This window comes from Suricata suricatta, chromosome 8 (assembly GCF_006229205.1).
Source record: "Suricata suricatta isolate VVHF042 chromosome 8, meerkat_22Aug2017_6uvM2_HiC, whole genome shotgun sequence".
Taxonomy (NCBI): Eukaryota; Metazoa; Chordata; class Mammalia; order Carnivora; family Herpestidae; genus Suricata; species Suricata suricatta.
The window spans coordinates 132,790,274-132,808,505 of NC_043707.1; the positions used below are offsets into that span (position 1 = coordinate 132,790,274).

The following is an 18,232-nucleotide window of genomic DNA, read 5'->3' on the forward strand; positions in this document are numbered from 1 at the left end:
CAGGCCCCACACAGGGCTCCCAGGCTGCTTGTCAGTGCCTCGGCTTTAAGGAGGATCAGAATAGACAGTCAAGAATCACCGACCACCTGAGAACTGTCTCTATTCGTGAGAGAAGAAGGCCAAACCAACAGGAGGAAGAAACTTAGGAGTGCCAGGGTGCCAGCCCTATGGTGTTCTAGAGAGCCGTAAGTCCACGCAGGTGCAGGAGCACTCGAGGGAAGAACCTACCAGAAAAATTATAGAACTGACAAGTTGCTTCATACATTTTGCAACATACAGAAAGAGTTTGCGGATAAATCAGTGATAGGCAGATAGAAAAAACACATTTTTTAGGGAGTTACTAATGTTGCGGTAAAAAAAAAAGCTGAAAGTAAGAGCTTGAGGAGAAGTGGGACTATGCATGTAGCAAATTAGGCAAACAATAGTCAAAGCAATTACAAACTCCAGGGAGAAAAAAGAAACCAAAAAGGAAACATTCATAGTAACCTAGGTAACTTCACCGGGAATACCATTGACATAGTCATAACAATGTAAAAACTGAATACCGATTTGCCCAAAAAGGCCAATATGACTATACTGAAAAAGACGGAGAGGGAGTTATGTATGTACAGTAACAGGAAGTCAAACAAAATCAAGAAATAGCCCTTTTTGTTTTAAAGAAAAAATAAAATAAATACCTCCAAATCAAAGCAGCAGCCAAAAGTGTTGAAAGAGGTTGCCTGTGGGGGACCAGGGGAAACTGAGGCAGGAGACTGCTGGTTTTTACTTTCGGACATGTAGAAGTCTTCAACGTTTAACAGTGTGGACATGCATTTACTTTGACAAAATAAAATTTAGTTTGAGAAGATAAAAACATATAAGAGAGGAAAAGTAGAGATCTTTCAAGAGCTTCGAGAAACCTGTTAGCAAAGCCGGAAAAATGGCCTGTAACTCACCAAGCCCCCCCCCAGTACACACCACCACGACACAGACGCAACTTTGCAGTTTTCAAGAACAGGAAAGCAAGTCACTAACAACGGGGGTACTTCAAGAAACCTAGAGAAAGGCAGCTTTTGCAAACACGCGAGGCCAATTTAAGAATAACAGCTTGGTGATTCTCAAGAATCTGGAAGATTCTTCAAGGCAGTTTGTCCTCAAGTATTTAAATATTCTCGGCACTTACACCGATCGTAGGCCTGGAACGTAGCAGGAGGTCAGTGCCTAACCAAGTAATGAATTTCTACTGTCAATTTGCCTACACTTGAACCAGCGCGTTTCCTAAGCAATTGGATCGGAGTATCACACATTTAGAATTAGCTAAACCGAATCAATGGGGCCCCTCAACAATTCAAAGACGCAGAAACTCTTAGAGGCTCCCACCGTTTCACAAGGGATAGGAAAACACACACGGTAACTGGCTTCTCACGCCTAAGGAGGCGCACGGGGGCCAGTCACCGCCACCTTAACTGTGCAGCCAGGGTAGATCTGGAAAGTCTAGAGAACCCAGGAGCTCTGTCCTCTGCCGACTCTGCAGAACTCAGGGAGGTTCCAGCGGATCCAACAAGTCCTACCCTAGTAGGATTAGCCAGGATTCCTGTGGTCCATCCTCATAATGAGAAGTAGAGTTCGGCTCGGACCCTCCTCTGAAGTTCCCTGCGGTCCCCGGGATTTTATGATGCCGCCTGGGTCACCCCTGGCATCATCTGTGTTTGAAGTACGGCTGGGGAGAGTCTACTGGGAGCGGCCTCTGGTGTGAACACAGAACTGCCTCATAAAGACTGCCATTCACCAAGAGTTCAAAGGAGCTTATCCAAATACTTGTGGGTTTGTCCTGCTCCACCAGCTTGGCTCGGGGAGAAAGCTGAGGTTTTGCCCACGTGAACCTGTGACCTAGATCTACCTTCTCCATTTCCTGGAAGAGCCGAGGGCAGTGCTGGTCGGAGCCAGCGGCCCTTTGACAAGACGGCCTTGTGCTCTGAAGTGACGTGCTCCCCGCTCGCCATGCTGCCAGAGTTAAAATTTATTGGGAGGGTAGGTTAAGGTGAAGGACTAAATTAGGTAAGTTATTGTAAGAGGTCTTTCTGGCATGTAATGAAATCTTTCCAGTTGTTACCTCAAGAAACCCAGTAAACGTCAGGAGCAAACCAGGAGGGCTGACAAGCGTCGGCAGGAAGCCAACGTGAAGCATCCTATCACGGGGGCTCCCGAAGTTTAATCCACGTTCATCCGCCCCTGCCGACGGGTGCTATTTCCCAGCAGGATGATGGCTCATCATCACGCTTTCACACAGAGCATCCTGTCACGGAAGGGAACCCGGGACAGGTGTTCGTTGGCTGGTGGCATAGTCACAGAGCCGCAGAAGGTGCGCAGAGCGGCAGTGCTTCTCAGCACTGCAGATCTCCTGAAGTCTGGCTTAATAGAAAACAGTTGCGTTTTCTTATCTGCTTGTACACTCCATCAGTGTGTGCAGGATCACACACCGTGTAGCTTCCGGAAAACACCACCGTGTACGTCCGTTAGGGAACATCGTTATAACGCTGGTTATTTAACTATCTAGCCACCTATGAGTTGCTACATAAATACATAAAATGAGTTTGGCCTTACGGATTCTGGGAAAGTGGGCCTCCCTAGGGGTCCTCAAGCCATATCTTGAGGGCCTCTGTTCTAAAAGGACCCACATGGATGGATACATTTTGTGCTAATGAGCAATCCGTTTCCTCTGTGTAGCAAAGCAAATCCACTAAGGATATAGTTTAGTAACACTGTCAACCCAATTTGAGTTATATAAGCCTGATATAACAAAATTCTTTCTTGTAAATGATTTGTGATTAAAATACTATACAAATTCAATCTTATTTTCCCCTACTTGACACATTAGTGAGAAACTTAGCAAGAATCTGTCTTTGAGAGGCGGTCAAGTAAGAGATTACTAAATAAAGGTCCTGGGCCAGGAAAACCCTGGGCGAATTAGAGCCCGCCAGCCTCCCTTGTCTTCCCCCAAGATTACAAGCTCTTACTTGTAACACAACACTATCGTCTCTAATCCCCTCCTGGCCCACCGGCCCCCTACGTACCTCAGATTTATCCCGCACTCAAGCTTTCTGGGAGTAGGGGATCTGAACTCAAACCTGGACCCCCCTCTTTAAGGAGGATTCCAATTTCCTGCTGGGCAGAGAGGGACGACTCTGTAAGGGGAACCCACCGAAGACACAAGGGTAGTCATCAAAACCTGAGTGTAAGTGAACCTACCGCCTTTGCAGAGGAATTCCATAAACAGGATATGGCTTTTCCTCCTTTTCTGATGCACAACATACAAATTTCTCTCAGGAAGAAATACACCGCTCCGTTTCTCTTGAGGTTCAAACCCAAAATCTCAAATGCGGTCATTCCAGAGTTTCACAAATCAAGTCCCTGAACGAGGAAAGGACTCCACACGTACAATGGTCAAATGCATTCTACACTTTTTAAATGGAAGAAACCAAAACCAGAAAGCAATTTATACTTTCCAGTCTATTCTCTGTGACCTGCTGGTTGAGATTCAAGGATTATACTCTGAGGACACACATGCCTCACTCCATTTTTTTTTTTACACTTTTGGAAGCAGGATTTGCCATTTCCATGAAGCCAGTCATCTCCGTGTGCTAAAAAATGGCAAAAAATAGACACTCTCCTTTCTAGAAATGATTATAATGTGCCATGACCAAAAAAGTGTCCCCCCCAACAGACAATCTTGCATAAAAATGAGTTGTGGGATTTCAGAAACGAAGGCTCTTCTCAGATGGGTGTGTGGGTTTCCATTTTTTTCAGCAACAGACCTGAGCCTTCCGTAAGTGATGTCATAATGAGAACGGCATCGCCTGCAGCCTTGAGTGAGAGGTGACTCTGGTATCTGCAGTTCAGCAAGAGGGAAGAAGTCAGTCTTAGGGGGGAAAAAAAGATTTCTCTGTGTTCGTGTGAGAGGAATTTTGGAGGCATGAAAGACTGTTAGGGTGTTTCCAAAAAATATCTTATCCTGTAACTTCATCAGCTTAATTTTAGACCCGAGTGAGCTATCCTACATCCTAACGCAGCTCCAAAAGCTGTTTCTTCTGTGGGGGGTGCTCAGGAGGAGTGAGAAAAGGCTCCATCGTCCTTTGGGCATTCTCGGGAAAGGTCTGGGTTGGCAGGAGCAGGAAGTGAGAACAGGCGGCTCTCATCTCACACGTCCCCACGGGCAGCAGAGGACAGGCAGAGTGGCTGCCCTGGACCCAGTATGCCGCCCTCGGACAACAGAGGAGAGGTGTGAATAGTCCCTTCTCTTCGGACGGACATAGCGATCGATCGATCGTTCTTCAGTTTCATGAAAATCAAATTCCTTCTCGTGATAAAACGGCAGGTCACCCGATTCCCCGACTGCCCCGCAGCAGAGAGCTATCAAGCCGCCAGACAGATATGGCCAAAGATCAGAAGCAGAGCATCAGAACTAAGTATGTACTGGGCTTCGCTTTTCACTCGTGCGCGGATGCCTGTCCTCACATCAGTGCTACCGGGGGCAACGGGACCTATCTGGGAAGTTATCTTGAAGTTCTTCAAGGAGCAGGAGTGGCGGTCGCTAAAGGACGCCTCCGGTGTGTCTTAGTGAAGGGCTGCTTTCACTAGGTAGCAACTAAAAACATGAAGTTATGAAAACAAACCTGCGATAAAATGTAAAGCTATTTACAGTCTTAAGATAAAACAGAAACTTTCCGAACAGTCCTGGAGTTGCTTCGGGCGCCAGACGCACCGGGTGTCAGTCCGCTCCCCTCTGCCCTCGTGGAACGCTGGTGGGAAACACTGACCGCCCTGGTGGAGCCTAATAAACACTTTGATTTTTATTAAGATTTTAATCTTCGGAAGTTTCCTCGAGGCTCAATTCAAACCAATTCTGTTTGATGTGTTATGTGTGATCCCAAGAGGAGCAAACGGCTGCCTTCGGGGCAGGATGATTACAAGCAGCATTTCCCAGCTGGGATGAAAGCGCAGTAAAAGTATCTGCTACGCCCCCCGTGGACCGGTTTCCGACCTGTCCGACCTGACTGCGTCCAGGCTCTGCGGACCCTAGAGGCCTTCCCTTCGATCCTGGAGGGTCATGGGTAGGAGCAAACCCAGGAACAAAAAAGGGCTTTTCCTTAAGAGAATCCACTGCAATTTCGTATCCGGGAGGCCATCAGCAGGAAGTGTCTTTAACAAATTTTGGGTGGTGTCTTGGGAGTGTTTTTACTGAAAAGGTCAAATATGCCCACCATCCATCTTTCCTGCGAAATCAACCCAGAGGTCATGCACAAGCTCTCCGAGCCCCTAGAATTTACACCTACACGCGCAACACGGGGGTCCTGGGATTGCAGCGCATTATCGGAGTCCTGCCGGCTATGTTCTTAAACACTGACCTATCACGACCTTCAAATTCCCGGTCCTCCTTCTCCAACTTAAATAAGGAGATAAGCTCCGACACTCTGGAGCTTTGCTAAATCCGTTTAAATATTTCAAGTTCTGCCGGCTCCCACTTCTCTCCCCGTTTTGGGTCTTGACTAAAAAGGTGAAGAAATACTCTGGAAGCAACCTCAGGGCCTTCATCCGCTACGTTCCTATGACTGAGGGGATTTAGAGAAATTGTAAGGCCGCAGGTTTGAGACCATAGAAGGGCACACATTGCCCAAGGCAAGAGGGACCACCCTTGTAATACCCTTCACATCCCTAAGGGCAGGCCCATGGCTAGTTACACCCTCTGTGAGGGTCCTGGGTCCTGAGTCTACTCTGATTGGCTAACACTCTAAATGTTGTGATTGGATAAACCTGTCAATAATAATTGGATTCCTGTAACTCCCCCTTCCCAAACTCATAAAAGCCCTGCCCCCCCTTTGTTTGGGGGTTCTCAGCATGGATCCACCGCTTCGGTAAAGTCTGTGAGCCCGAGTTTAGGCCCAGGCGAGCCGAAACCCATAATAAAGCCCTTTGCTTTTGCATGCGTGACTCGGTCTCCCTGGCGGTTTCTGGTTTCTGGGGACGATAAAGAAATCTTGGGTATTACAAAATAACCAAGCAAATACACGGCCCAGAGTCCAATACTCCTCTCTCTTCAACGCTGCTGTGCTTTCCCTTGTGAAATGGCCGCTCCCAGGTCTCTGTGGCTTCGTCCCCAAGTATCTTTGCGATGACTACCATCAGTTACCACCACACATGCAGGAACAGGGCACGCGTGGCCTGTTTGATGTGGCTTCCGTGGCACCGTGAGCATGGCTGCATCTGTGCCACTTTCACAAACTTTACTTGGGAACAAACGCGCCCCGATACACGTAGACGAGAAGACGCAACCAGAGCCAGCAGAACGCTGCCTTGGAAAAGGCTTCTTACTTCGGTTCCAAACCACACATACTTGTCCAGTTAACACATGCAGCAGGGGATACTGGTCTACAACGTTCACGTGGAGGCCAGAGGCTCCGCTGGCCCCCGCCCTCTTCTCCCCCCACCCCCACCTGCCTCCCCAAGCACGGTTAGATGGCGTGGAAAACTTGGGGGAGAAGGTAGGGGACTGTCGTTGTGGAATGGCTGCTCGCTCCACCAAGGAGAGGAACTTGAAAGTATTTTAATCTAAAAGAACTCAAAGGCGGAGGGGTTCCCTAGAAATAAAATCATGTTCAAATAAACACGAAAAGGAGCCAGTATTTCCTGTAAGGCCACTTTTCAGATGGATTACTGGCAGGAGTATTCTTTCGCAGTCTTATGGCTGACTTTGCTATCATCTGCTTAAAATCTGAGTCACTGAAAAACAGAGATGCTAAGATCTAAGCCCTCACGTGGATGCACTAGTACAAAGGAAGCAGAAAGGCTCGATCCAAGAGCAGACGCAGAGGCAGAACTCTTGGGCTCCTGGGTTCTATTCCTGGCTCGGTCCCTGGGCTCAGGTCAGCCCTCGGTCAGAATCTCACTTCTAATCCCTTCAAATCATTTGTTAGTCCCTGTTGTCTAAACAGTGGGGAAAAACCCTGAGTAACACCCCTGGATCCCGTTCAGTCAACTGGGATGGTTGGAGATGGTTATAACTCACTTCCAAGAAACCAGGGTGATTTGTCCCGTGGTGGAGCTAGCATGTTCCTGAGAGAGCACAGGGTCATCAGAACAAACCCCCCAGGCCCCGAAACATTTCTCCACCTGCAAGAATCTGTGTGACTTCCCGGAATCGGGCTGTCCAGCATTTTACAGTTCCTTACAGCAGCCACGTTAAAATAATTCTGGTTGGGCTTCAGACCTCTGAGAGAGGGAATAAAACAGACAGGTATATTTATCCCCAATTTATAGATGAAAAGACTGAGGCTTAAGGAGGCGAAGAGACTTGACCAAGGGCCTAAAGCCAAGAAGGGGGCTGGGACCCAGACCTTCTGCGCTCCAGGCCAAGTGTTCTTTTCTTTCTCTCTCACAGACGGGTCCTCGTTAATAACCTACTCTGGGACCCAGACCCAGGGAAATTGGTCCAAGTGGCTCAGAGGAATCTATAATGCCTTTCCAGTGCAATGAGGGGTAAAGGGCCAAAGCTCTGAGGCTCCCGTTAGGTGGTCAGCACATGACCTGCTCACCTCTGCTAACGTCAGCCGGGGCTCTCCCACTAGTGGCTCCTTGGAGATTAGAGAGGAGATGCAGAAGCTTATTTCCCCCTCATTTCAGCTCCCGGCTCCCCGAGCCGACTACCGGGCCACTCCTCCCCTACGACTGTAGCTTTTGTTTCTGGGATTGATGGGCTACAAAGACAGCAGCTCCGGGGACTTTGCAGCCAAGCTGTAACTAGAATGCCCGGCCGCTGTTTGTTTTCAGGCAAGTCATGCAGCTTCCCTGTACCCCGTTTACCTGGAATGGGGTTCCCTCTTCCCTTCACCTGGCCAACCCCAGCGTCCACTTTAGGCTTCATCTCAACTAGCACTTCCCGGGCGGCCCCGGGGCACAGCGCACAGCGCATCGGACTCAACAGCACCTCCCCAGAAGAGCCTTTCCTGGCCCCATGGCCACTGCTGGCCCACCTCCTTGTCCCCCGCGCCTCCTCTGAGGACACAGTCTCACAGCACCCTGGAAATCTCCCGGGTCATTTGTCACAATTTCCGCAAATTCAGATCACTGCGATGGCTGTATGATTCTTGTTTCATGTTTGCTCCCCCACCGCACCGTAAGCCCTAGGAAGGCAGGGCCGGCCTTGCGCTCTGCCACGTTCACAACACTGACTTCTCAGAAAACGTCCGATCGGTATTTACTGACCAGAAGCGTATGACCAACGGGACACATGGGTGACACGGCATGGACCCTGCTACGGCAATGCTGGACAACCAGTGAAAATGGCCAGGACACCTGTCTTGCTGCGGCAGCCATTTTGTGCCTTGCTGGATAAGGGCAAAAGTCTACCAAGACCTTCAAACGGTAGAAAATTCCAGTCATGTCTTTCGGGTGACATCATCGAAGTTCTCAGCACAAAATGAAATTTTAAAAATCAAACGCCTGTACCTCAGACCCCTTGTGAAACACACTCTCGATCCCTTGACCACTTGGGGATTTTATGAATGAGGATGGTCCTTCGGAACTCGGAGAGACCTCCTGCTCTCACTCACATGGTCATCAGGTCCTACTGTCCTAACAAAACACTGGAGGTATTCTGGGGCTTCCGGCAGCCGTAGAAAAACTGGAAATACTTTGGATGGCCCCTACAGCCCTCCCCACCTTCATAAATACTCAAGGATTGCTCCAGCTTGTATCTGAGTAGAACGTAACTTAACTAAAGCAAACGCTACAGACCCTTTTGTAAAGAGCAGCTGCTTCCAGATGGAAGACGTTCTGGCAGAACACACCACCCGGTCCCAGCCCACAGTCTGAAGCATCTCCCCTGCAGTAACGCGTCATCGGGAGCATTTCCTGGTGCAGACAAACGGATTCATTTTAGTTGGGGATGATTTCACTTTGAATCCTGTTTGAGGGAGCGACAGCGCCAGGCCCCTGGCATCCTAAAAGGGCACACTAATTCACTCAGGGATATCTGTTGACCAGGGGGCAGAGAAATCCTTCTGGGCTTAAGTGGCATCCCACTTGGCTGGGAACTGTACCACTCATTCTACCCTCTGTTGAGAGGATCCCCAATTAGTCACCGAAAAAGGAAGGCTCAACCAGGCGACTGACACGAGGAACTGCGTTAAAGCAGACGGGTCCTGTGAGATGTGGGGTCACTCGGGCTGCCCCAGTTTCCACCCTCCCTGGTGTCACGGCACCATCTTGCCTGGTACCAGGGCAGGATGGCGTCCCGCAGGGAAGCGGCCAGCCCACCTGGGGAACCCTTCATGAGGCTGCGGGACTGGCTGGCACGTCCGAGTGGAGGGGGCACAAAGACAGGACAGACTCACTTGGTGACCGGCAATGGCAGGGTTTCGAGAACCTTGCCATGGAGCCTAGGAGCCAGACACAGCCTGCAGCCCCACAGTTTTCTTAACGGGAATGCGGCGGATCTAGTTAGTTTGGTGAACAGGGGAAGCCGTGAGGGTGCAATCCTATTTCTGACCCCTCTAATGAAAAACAACACAGTATTTTATATATAAATAAATTACAGACGCAGATATAGGTGGATAGATACAGATATAGATCTCGAGAAAAATTCATGCCCGATTTTTGTGCCTTATTTTCACGTTATTTATAGCAGGCAGATCAGAAGTTTTAGGTACACGGATTCAAGTTTTAGACACACCATAGCACTACGGCAGACAGTACATGATTACACACGTCAGCATGGATCAGGAGAGGCAGCAGATCTGAGATGGAAGTTGCAAAAGCGACTCCATCCGTGACCACTGACCTGGGGCCACTGAGCGTGGCTGTGTCCCTCACCGCCTGGGCCGTTTCCGATGCAAAATCCAGGGCGCCTGCCACCGGCTTGGTTACAGTGCCAACGAGTCCTTTTCCAAGGCCAGAAATGAAGCCGCTGACACCCCCTTCTGTTTTAACTCCTTCCACCGTTGAGGTTATCACACTGGTCAGCCCGCCAATGATGCCTAGAGAGCAGGAGAGACAAAGGCCACTGTAACCGGCCATGGACAGAAGCAAACACGTTCAAGGCCAAACCCCATCAAGTCCATGTACCTGGCTAGGTGACGCAGGGGCATTCTGTTGACCTCTCAATAGGCCGCAGGCACGCCAGCTCTAGCTGGGACACCAGTGGGGACTCAGAGCGTATATATCACACGTTAGTCTGAAGTACAGTGTGTTGCCGTTTAAAGAATCAAAGAAAACCTAAGAGGTTAACAGTGGCTACTTTCCCGCTCTAGGATTTGGGAAGCACACGGGCATGCAGGAGACGTCGTGGACAACAGGACTAAATCAACAGACTTCGGGGAAACCTGGGACCTCATGAAATATAAGGCAGAGAGAACCAAGCACAGCTCCACAGCACGTGACTGGCCAACACCACCAGCCGTCTGAAACAAGTAAAAACCGCTGCACCCTCTGCTGAAACTGGGCTTAGGTAATGAGTAAATCATGAGGCCTTGATGAAAGGCATGCCCCCCTCCCCAAACCTGCCCAAACCAGCCAGGACTCTCAATGGAGTCTGTTCCAAAGACCAATCTAAGTCAAAAACACATTCCAAACATTTTGCAAGTTGTCAGCAATGACCTTAAAGAGCCTCAAAAGTGGCCAGAAGTTGGCAGAGGCTGGAGAGGTCACCGGCGTTACAGGGAGGAAGTGGGGCCCTGTCCGGAGAGCACTTCCAGGATGTGTGCCAGGGACACTCAAGGCGTGTTTACCCTTTGACGGTGGGGGCACGGGGAAGCTCTCTAGCTTCCTCAGCTCTAGTGAGACAAATCGGCAAACAAACTCTCTGGGTGAGAACGCACTAACAGCACTAACAGTCCACGACGTGTCTTCTGGATTCCGGGTCCACCCGCTCTAGTGGGGCCGCAGCCCTCTCCCGGCCTTTGGAACCGTGTGCACAGAGAGGCAGCCATTGCTGACCCTGGCACAGGAGGGGCCTGCAGAGAAGGCTGAGCAGGACTCCCAGTTCTTAAACCAACGAGACGGAATGGATTCTGGTTCTTGTTATCATTTAAGGATGTTTTTCATCCTGGGGGCACCTGGGTGGCTCAGTCGGGTAAGTGTCTGACTCTTGATCTCAAGTCTGGTCATGATTTCGCAGTTTGTGGGACTGAGCCCCACGTCGGGCTCTGTGCTGACAGTGCAGAGCCTGCTTGGGATTCTTTCTCTGCCCCTCCCCAGCTCTCTCTCTTAAAATCAATAATTTTTTTTAAAGGCACAATTTTTTCATCCTGAAGGAAGAAGGACGTCACTTGCGTGCCATCCAGAGCTTCACGGAAACTCCTTGCATGAGGCTCCCTGTCCCCGGAGATGCTGCACATTTTACATGAAGGGTCCCCGGCTGGAGGGGATTTTGCAACCAACCTTGAACCAGTCACCCATTTTCTCAGCATGCTGCCGTGTCCGTCTGAAAAGTGAGGACAACTATACTTTCTCTCCACACCCCAAGGTGCTCGACAGATACAGGCAATGATACCCAGTAAAGCATTTTACATTCTTTAGAAAACAGTCCCTCCAAGTCCTGTGCACTCTCATTATCCTGGCTGGGAAGAATGAGCAAGCCTTTCACCCCACGTGGCCGCCCAACAACCAACTTTCTGAGTCCGTGGACAGATGAACGTCAGCTAAATTTTACTCCTGCCTTGATGTGCCCTTTGGGGCAGCTCCCTTTGCACTTGGGCAGGCTTAGGAAAAGTAAAGGCATTTTGATCCAAACCTCACAGTGAGAAAAACTGATAAACAAAAACTCTGTCCTAAACACTGTGTCCCAAGCCTGAAAAGAAAAAGGGTTTTTTAAATTATTATCCACATTCCTGCTTCTTCCAAATGGAGATAACCTACACTTGATCAGTCTTGATAGGACGTCTGATAGCTTCAGATTATTGCTAAGAATCTGGTACAAACAGTGCGGTTTCCTTAGCGTCACCGAGCATGAGCTGCACGCCAGGTATCGAGTGCGGGGCTGGGGGAGAAAGGTGAATATAGAATGGGCTCCTCTCTCCGGACCTTCCCCATCTCTCAGGAAAGCAAGACGCGCACACAGCTGGCTGGAGACACAACCCGGACGGCCACATGTGCCCTCATCAGCGCTAATTCTGACGGGGGACAGTGGACCAAACGCCACTTGAGTTGAGACTCCTGGGTTCAGTGGGATTTTGCCAGAAAGGAAGTGAGGCAGAAGGAACGCGAGTGAGCAAGCACATCTGGGGAACAACACACGGCTTCGGGTGGCTGAAGTACGGTGTGGCGGGGGGACAGTGGTCGGCAGAGTTGGTTGGGTGCACATTCCCGGGGGCCTTGAATGCCACACTAAGAAGTGGTGGAGAGAAAACACATCAAAAGGCTAATGGGTTGGAGGTAAACATTGAAGGGCAGAATTCGTACAGATTCAGAGGCTTGCTACCTCCACGCCATCACTGACGTCTCTTGGACACGCGGATTTACAATCCAGGTGAGCGTGCATTTACACAAGACTCAAGAACACCCGGGCCCAAAGCCCGGCAGCCGGCTCACACCTCACGTGCTGCGGAAGGAACGCTCTGTAAGCAGAAGGCGAGTCTCGAAGCAACAAGTCCGTATTCTAGACAAGGGTCCAGCTGACTACACCACAGGACACTTGGGGACAGAAGCCATAGAACAGGAAGGGACTGCGGTGTGTGCCCCGGCGAGAAAATAAACGAAGGCTTGCCACAGGCGGAGCCGGTTTGGCTGCGAGGCGGGTGGAGCAGGACAGCCGGGAGGGCTCTCGGGGACACACGCTCCCGGCCCGGAGGCCCGCCTGCAATCGGATGGGTGCGAAGGGCCCCGAGCAGCTGGGGCAGGAGGGCCGGGCTCCTGCCAAGCGGACTTACCGTGGGCCAGGCCATGGATGCCGGCGACCAGGTGCTCCCCGCTCGTGGCCGCGTGGTACCTGATGTACTCCCGCTCCGACTGGTGGCGATTGTCCATCGTCTTCCCTAAGCCGTCGGACAGCGTCCCCGCAAACTGGAACGAATGAAAGACAGAAGGAAGGGTAAAGCCTCGGCGCTATTTTTGCTGCTTTGATGATTCTAAATAAATACCTTCCCTTGCTCCTAGCTGGGATTCAGTAAACACCAACGGAGAGAGAGAGTAACTGCTGAGTCCCACAGACCGTGCGCCCCGGGAGACAGGCCCTCCAGGCTCTGGACGCGTGAGACCGGAGGATGCCGACACTGGGGGACCCAAGGCTCGCAGGACGACTGCTACCCGCCCGCCACAGCATCCACCTCCCACAGCCCTCCTGCAAAGTCACCGAGAAAAAAAAAACGTATAACACAATGATGTCGTGGGGGCGAGGGAAGTGCTGGGGTTCTACAATGTTAAGGACAGAGGCTCTCTGCTGTGGGAAATCAGTGGGATTCAAAATAGGAAGCATGGTTGGGGCACCTGGGTGGCTCAGTCAGTTAAGCCTCCGGCTTTGGCTCAGGTCAGATCTCACGTTCGTGGGTTCGAGCCCCGCGTCGGGCTCTGTGCTGACAGCTAGCTCAGAGCCTGGAGCCTGCTTCCGATTCTGTATCTCCCTCTCTCTGACCCTCCCCCTTTCATGCTCTGTCTCTCTCTGTATCAAAAATAAATAAAAAACATTAAAAAAAATTTAAAAAAAAATAGGAAGCATGGCAAATTGTTGCTGCAGGGTTTGGTGCCAAACCTTTTAGAGATATCGAACGGTCTGCAGCAGTGTCTTTTCTTTCACTTCCTTAGCAATTACCAAGTGCCTATGTGCCCAGCCCCATTTGTCACAAGGGAAAATGAAATATATGGAAAGGTTAACAGGTCAGGTCACCTTTCATGCGAAATGGCAGACTTGAACTCATGACTTCCAGTGCAAACTCCTCCCCCACAAATCAGAGAAAGATCTTATTTATCCTGGCATTCTTTTACCAGAGAAGCTGTCTCATCCATCAAAGCCGGATAAAAAGGACATAAAACTCTGTTTTGTCACAAGACAATCTGAAAAGGTTTAAAGTGACAGTTAATAAACCACAGGGTACTTATCCTCATCATTCAGGCATAAAGAGGAAAGGATATCAAATATATAATTAACCTTCTCGGGAAGGATCTACCAAAACAAGTGGGTTAAGTGCCAGTGACCCAGGACTAACCTTTTAGAAAACTCACAGGAATGCTATTTAGATACTGAGCTCCGTGCAAAGATTCAAGGCCAAACAGCCCGCCTTGAAGACCCAGGACACTGGGCAGCCTGGCCTCCGGGGGCCTCAGGCCATGCTGGTTTGGCAAGGGGCGCGTTTTACACAGGTGTGCCCTGGAAGCCACCAGGCCTGAGGCTTTGTGACACAGGGACAGGAAAAGGGGAGTTCTGGGCACAGAAGAGGGACCAGGGGAAGAACCAGTAACTCGAGGTAGAGCAGTGGTTTCCGGAGCAAGAGATGGGAACACTCATTCCTTTGACTCGGCCTAAATGCTTCTGAGATCTAGGGCAGTGATTACTGCCCTCTCGGGAGATGCACTCCCTATCATTATCTGCTTTAGGCCCTGCCTCCCCGCCCCCTCTGCGTCTAACTGGAGAGCTAAAGTTAATGAAAACTAATTTTACAAGTGCCTTCAGGACGGAGACGCCACGCAATGTTGCAAAGCCAGCGCTGTGAATCACTAAATGGGGCTTCAGTCAGGGATCCCGCTGGAGGGCCACCGCGGAGTTTGGGCCTGTGACCAGACCAGATTCCAGTCCCGCCCCAGCCGTTCCCGCAGCTGCAGGAGCCTGAGCCAGGTGCCCCCCTGCCCAGCCTCCCGGCGGCATCTGCCGTGGCGACGGCACCCACAGGCCACGTGGCTGGAGGAACGGAGACGGGGGCTCAGCGCCTGGGGTCCAGTCAGCGCTCTTCCCTGTTACCAGTGCGCAGCTACTAGTCCAAGCAGGGACATCCTGCGCCATGAGGAAAGCCTCTCGAAGGTTTAGAATTATGGTCATTTGCACTAGGCTTTGACATAAACCAAAACAAAACCCCCTCCTTCCAGCAGATAAACACCAGCCTCCAAAATGAGTCTCTGGAGCGGCACCATCTTTAAAATTAGAGTGCAGGACTTGGTGGTTTCCAAAATCCTTTCCAGCTCTGACAGTGTGTGATCGACGATCCAAGTTAGGACATCTTTATTAAGCACTTACTGTGGGCCCGGCCCACATTTCTGAACTGCCGAGGACACAGAGATAGCCCGAGACCTCTGCCCCAGGATGACGGCCTCACTGGGAAGGTAGCAATCCCCATGCGTGAGACGGACAGCAGTGAGGGCCAGACACAAACTGAAACACTTGCAAATCGAGGGAGACCAGGAAAATGTGGCCCTTGTTTGAAGGGTCAAAAAAAAAAGGCATCCCCGCTCCCTTCTGGAACCATGTAGGTTGCCAGCGCTCTCCCCTGGGGGTCTGGACAAAAACGCTTCTCCCTGACGCCACAGAAGAGGTGAGGCGGCGCCCAGTGAAGGGGTCCTCCTCAGAGGCGCTTGTCGGGCCTGACGGGTGCCTTCCGGAGCCTCGTCCGGGTCTCCCCCACTGCCTCCGACTCTCGTGTTCCTCGAAAAGAGGTCTTTCCTTGGAACAGACATTAAGGTCCTGACTACTGATTTCTGGCAGCCGACTGGGAAGAAATGGAAAATCCTATAATACATTTTCCCCCCTAAGAGAATATGAGAGAATCACCGAGGCAAACTGCCCAATACAACCCCCTCCTCTAACCACCACCCCCGCCCCCACCCATAAAACAAGTTCAATGTCCAAGGTTTAGGAGGGAGCCTGTGCCAAAAGCTTAACTGCCAAGTGATTTCTGCCACAGCCCCCTTCCCCTCCCCGCCCCCCCCAGCACCGACTGGTCCTGGGCGTTCTCAGCACAAAAATACCACATCGACCTCAGCAGGGGTGGGGGAAGAGATCCCTCTTCCCTCTAAATGCTGGATTCTTCCATGTGCCTCTCAGCTATGGAAAGGTGCCCACCCTACTCAGCTTACTTACCCTAGGACTTCTGTCTGAATTCCCACTTCTCTGTGGGTAAACAAATGATTCATGCAAGCCAACTGGACTTGTCTTTTGTCACTTGTGGGTCAACATAAAGGACACAAAGATGTTATTAACAGGAAACTATTACCAAAGCCTTCACCCTTGTAACTGTGACTGACAACTCAGGAAACGGGGAGATGCTGAAATCTGTGATCCAGCCAAACTCGTACTGATTAGAGGTTAATCAGATTTTACGGGGAGAGACACTTTAAAGGAACTAGTCTGAAACCAGTGAGTTGAAAGGTGCCGTGGTCAAAGAGGCCGGGCCTTGGGCCAGTCCGCTGGGCTTCTGAGTACGAATCCAGGGCACCAAAAGCTTGTGGCCTCCGCTCGCTGTGGGAGCACTTAGTCATACTTAATTCCATCTCTCTCGTTCCCTACCTCGGTGGGAAAATAAATCATACCCATATCTTATTTCTCCCTCAAAGATAGGGTAGGAACATGGGCTGGAGAGGGTAGGGATTCCGGTAAGCACTCCGTACGGCGCCCTCCAGCACTGGGCTTCTCTGGGGTTAGGAAGTGTCATTTCACCCGTGTCCTTGAGTTAGAACACTATCGTCAAAACACAGCAGAGGTACCTGTCATAGCCACAGTGTGCCACGTGGGAGTGACTGGGGCAGGACATCCGTTACCATGCCCAGTCCTGCCCACGCATTTTAAAAAGAAAAGCCAGGGGCACCTGGATGGCTCAGTTGGTTAAGTGCCCGACTTCAGCTCAAGTCATGATCTTGAGGTTTGTGAGTTTGAGCCCCACATCTGGCTCTGTGCTGACAGCTCAGAGCCTGGAACCTGCTTCAGATTCTGTGTCTCCCTCTCTCTCTGCCCTGCCCTGCTCATGCTCTGTCTCTTTCTCTCTCTCTCAAAATTAAATAAACATTAAAAAAAATTTTTTAAAGCAAAATAAAAAGAAAAGCCAAATGCAGTGAAACTCACTCATTTTGAAACATTTTCAGGGCAGATGCTCTTCGGTAGGCTCAGGGATGTCAAGATGGGGAACGAAGCTCGGAGGCAGAAATTCAGATAAGGGGAAAACTAATCTGAGAGGCAACAGGGGAAAGGCTGCAAACCCCACGGATACGAGCAAGCACAGGGATTGATGTGTCGACCCACCAGCCAATCAGACACGCACAGAACGCACACCGTGTGCTAGGCTAGCACAGGACAGTCCTCAACCAGAGACCGGGTCTGCCTCCTGCCTTCAAGGACCTCGGAAAGAACTTCACACCTGACTTTGGATTCTGTGGCACTCAATAGCCGTGAGATCATGGACAAGTAACTTCACCTCTGGGAGGCCGTGTCCTCCTCTTCAAAATGGGAATGAGATTATCTACCCACAGGGAATGCCGGAAGGATCAGACAACACACACGAAGCGCTGAGGACAGAGCCTGATACATGCAAGGCAGCCCGTGAAAACAGTACTGTGTTATCGGGACTTTCGTTTTTCCACCTGCGAAACGGGAACAATCAGGTTCCGTGGGGCTACTGAGGGTGCCCGGCACCTGGCATGTGTGTCCTCAGAGAAGCGGAAGCTATGCGTCCAGGGCCAGAAAAGCTCTCACACCGGGGAAGGACTAGCACTCAGAGGGAAATTTGTAGAAAAACTTGTTAACTCTCCTCGGTAAAAACAATACCTGGATGCCAGAAGGAGCTCTGGGGGAGACTTAAGTCAACAGAGCCCATTTTTAGCAATTTCAAGTCCATAAAAGACTGAAAAGTTTCCAAGGAACAGAATGTCCTTGAGGAAACCTGCTCTTACTCTTGCAAGGGCACCACCGACCTGCCCCTCCTTCACCGAATGCGGCTTTAGTGCATGCCACGCTTGTGAATTCTGGCTGCAGTCCAAAGTCATTAATTTCTGGAAAGCCCTGTCTTCAACAAGGGGGTAAAAATCTCAGAAGCGCGTCAAGATGCCAGTTCTACTTCATGGCTGACGCACTCGGTGTCAATACCCCACCTTACAGAAGGAGTCCCATTGTCCGTAGAAATGAAGCCGCTACAAATTAGCCCGGGGTTTGGGGCCGGGCTTGGGACAGTTGATTTCATCCAAGCAGATGCTAGAATAATGCAAGAGAAAAATTCACACTGTGTCGCTCTGTTTGGTCCGATCAGTTTTCCTGACCCTTTTATGATATTCAGCAAGCACGGGATGCCAG

General features: G+C 50.6%; 1 protein-coding gene across 1 annotated transcript in view; it reads right to left on the reverse strand.

Moving 5' to 3' along the window:
* Positions 1-18,232, reverse strand: part of VPS13D (vacuolar protein sorting 13 homolog D) — a 256,120-nt gene that overhangs the window by 39,701 nt on the left and 198,187 nt on the right. The window contains exons 65-66 of the mRNA XM_029945909.1: positions 12,900-13,032; positions 9,815-10,010 (exon numbers count right to left, since the gene is read on the reverse strand). Of these exons, the coding sequence (XP_029801769.1) occupies positions 9,815-10,010; positions 12,900-13,032 (329 nt within the window). The remainder of the gene's footprint in view (positions 1-9,814; positions 10,011-12,899; positions 13,033-18,232) is intronic.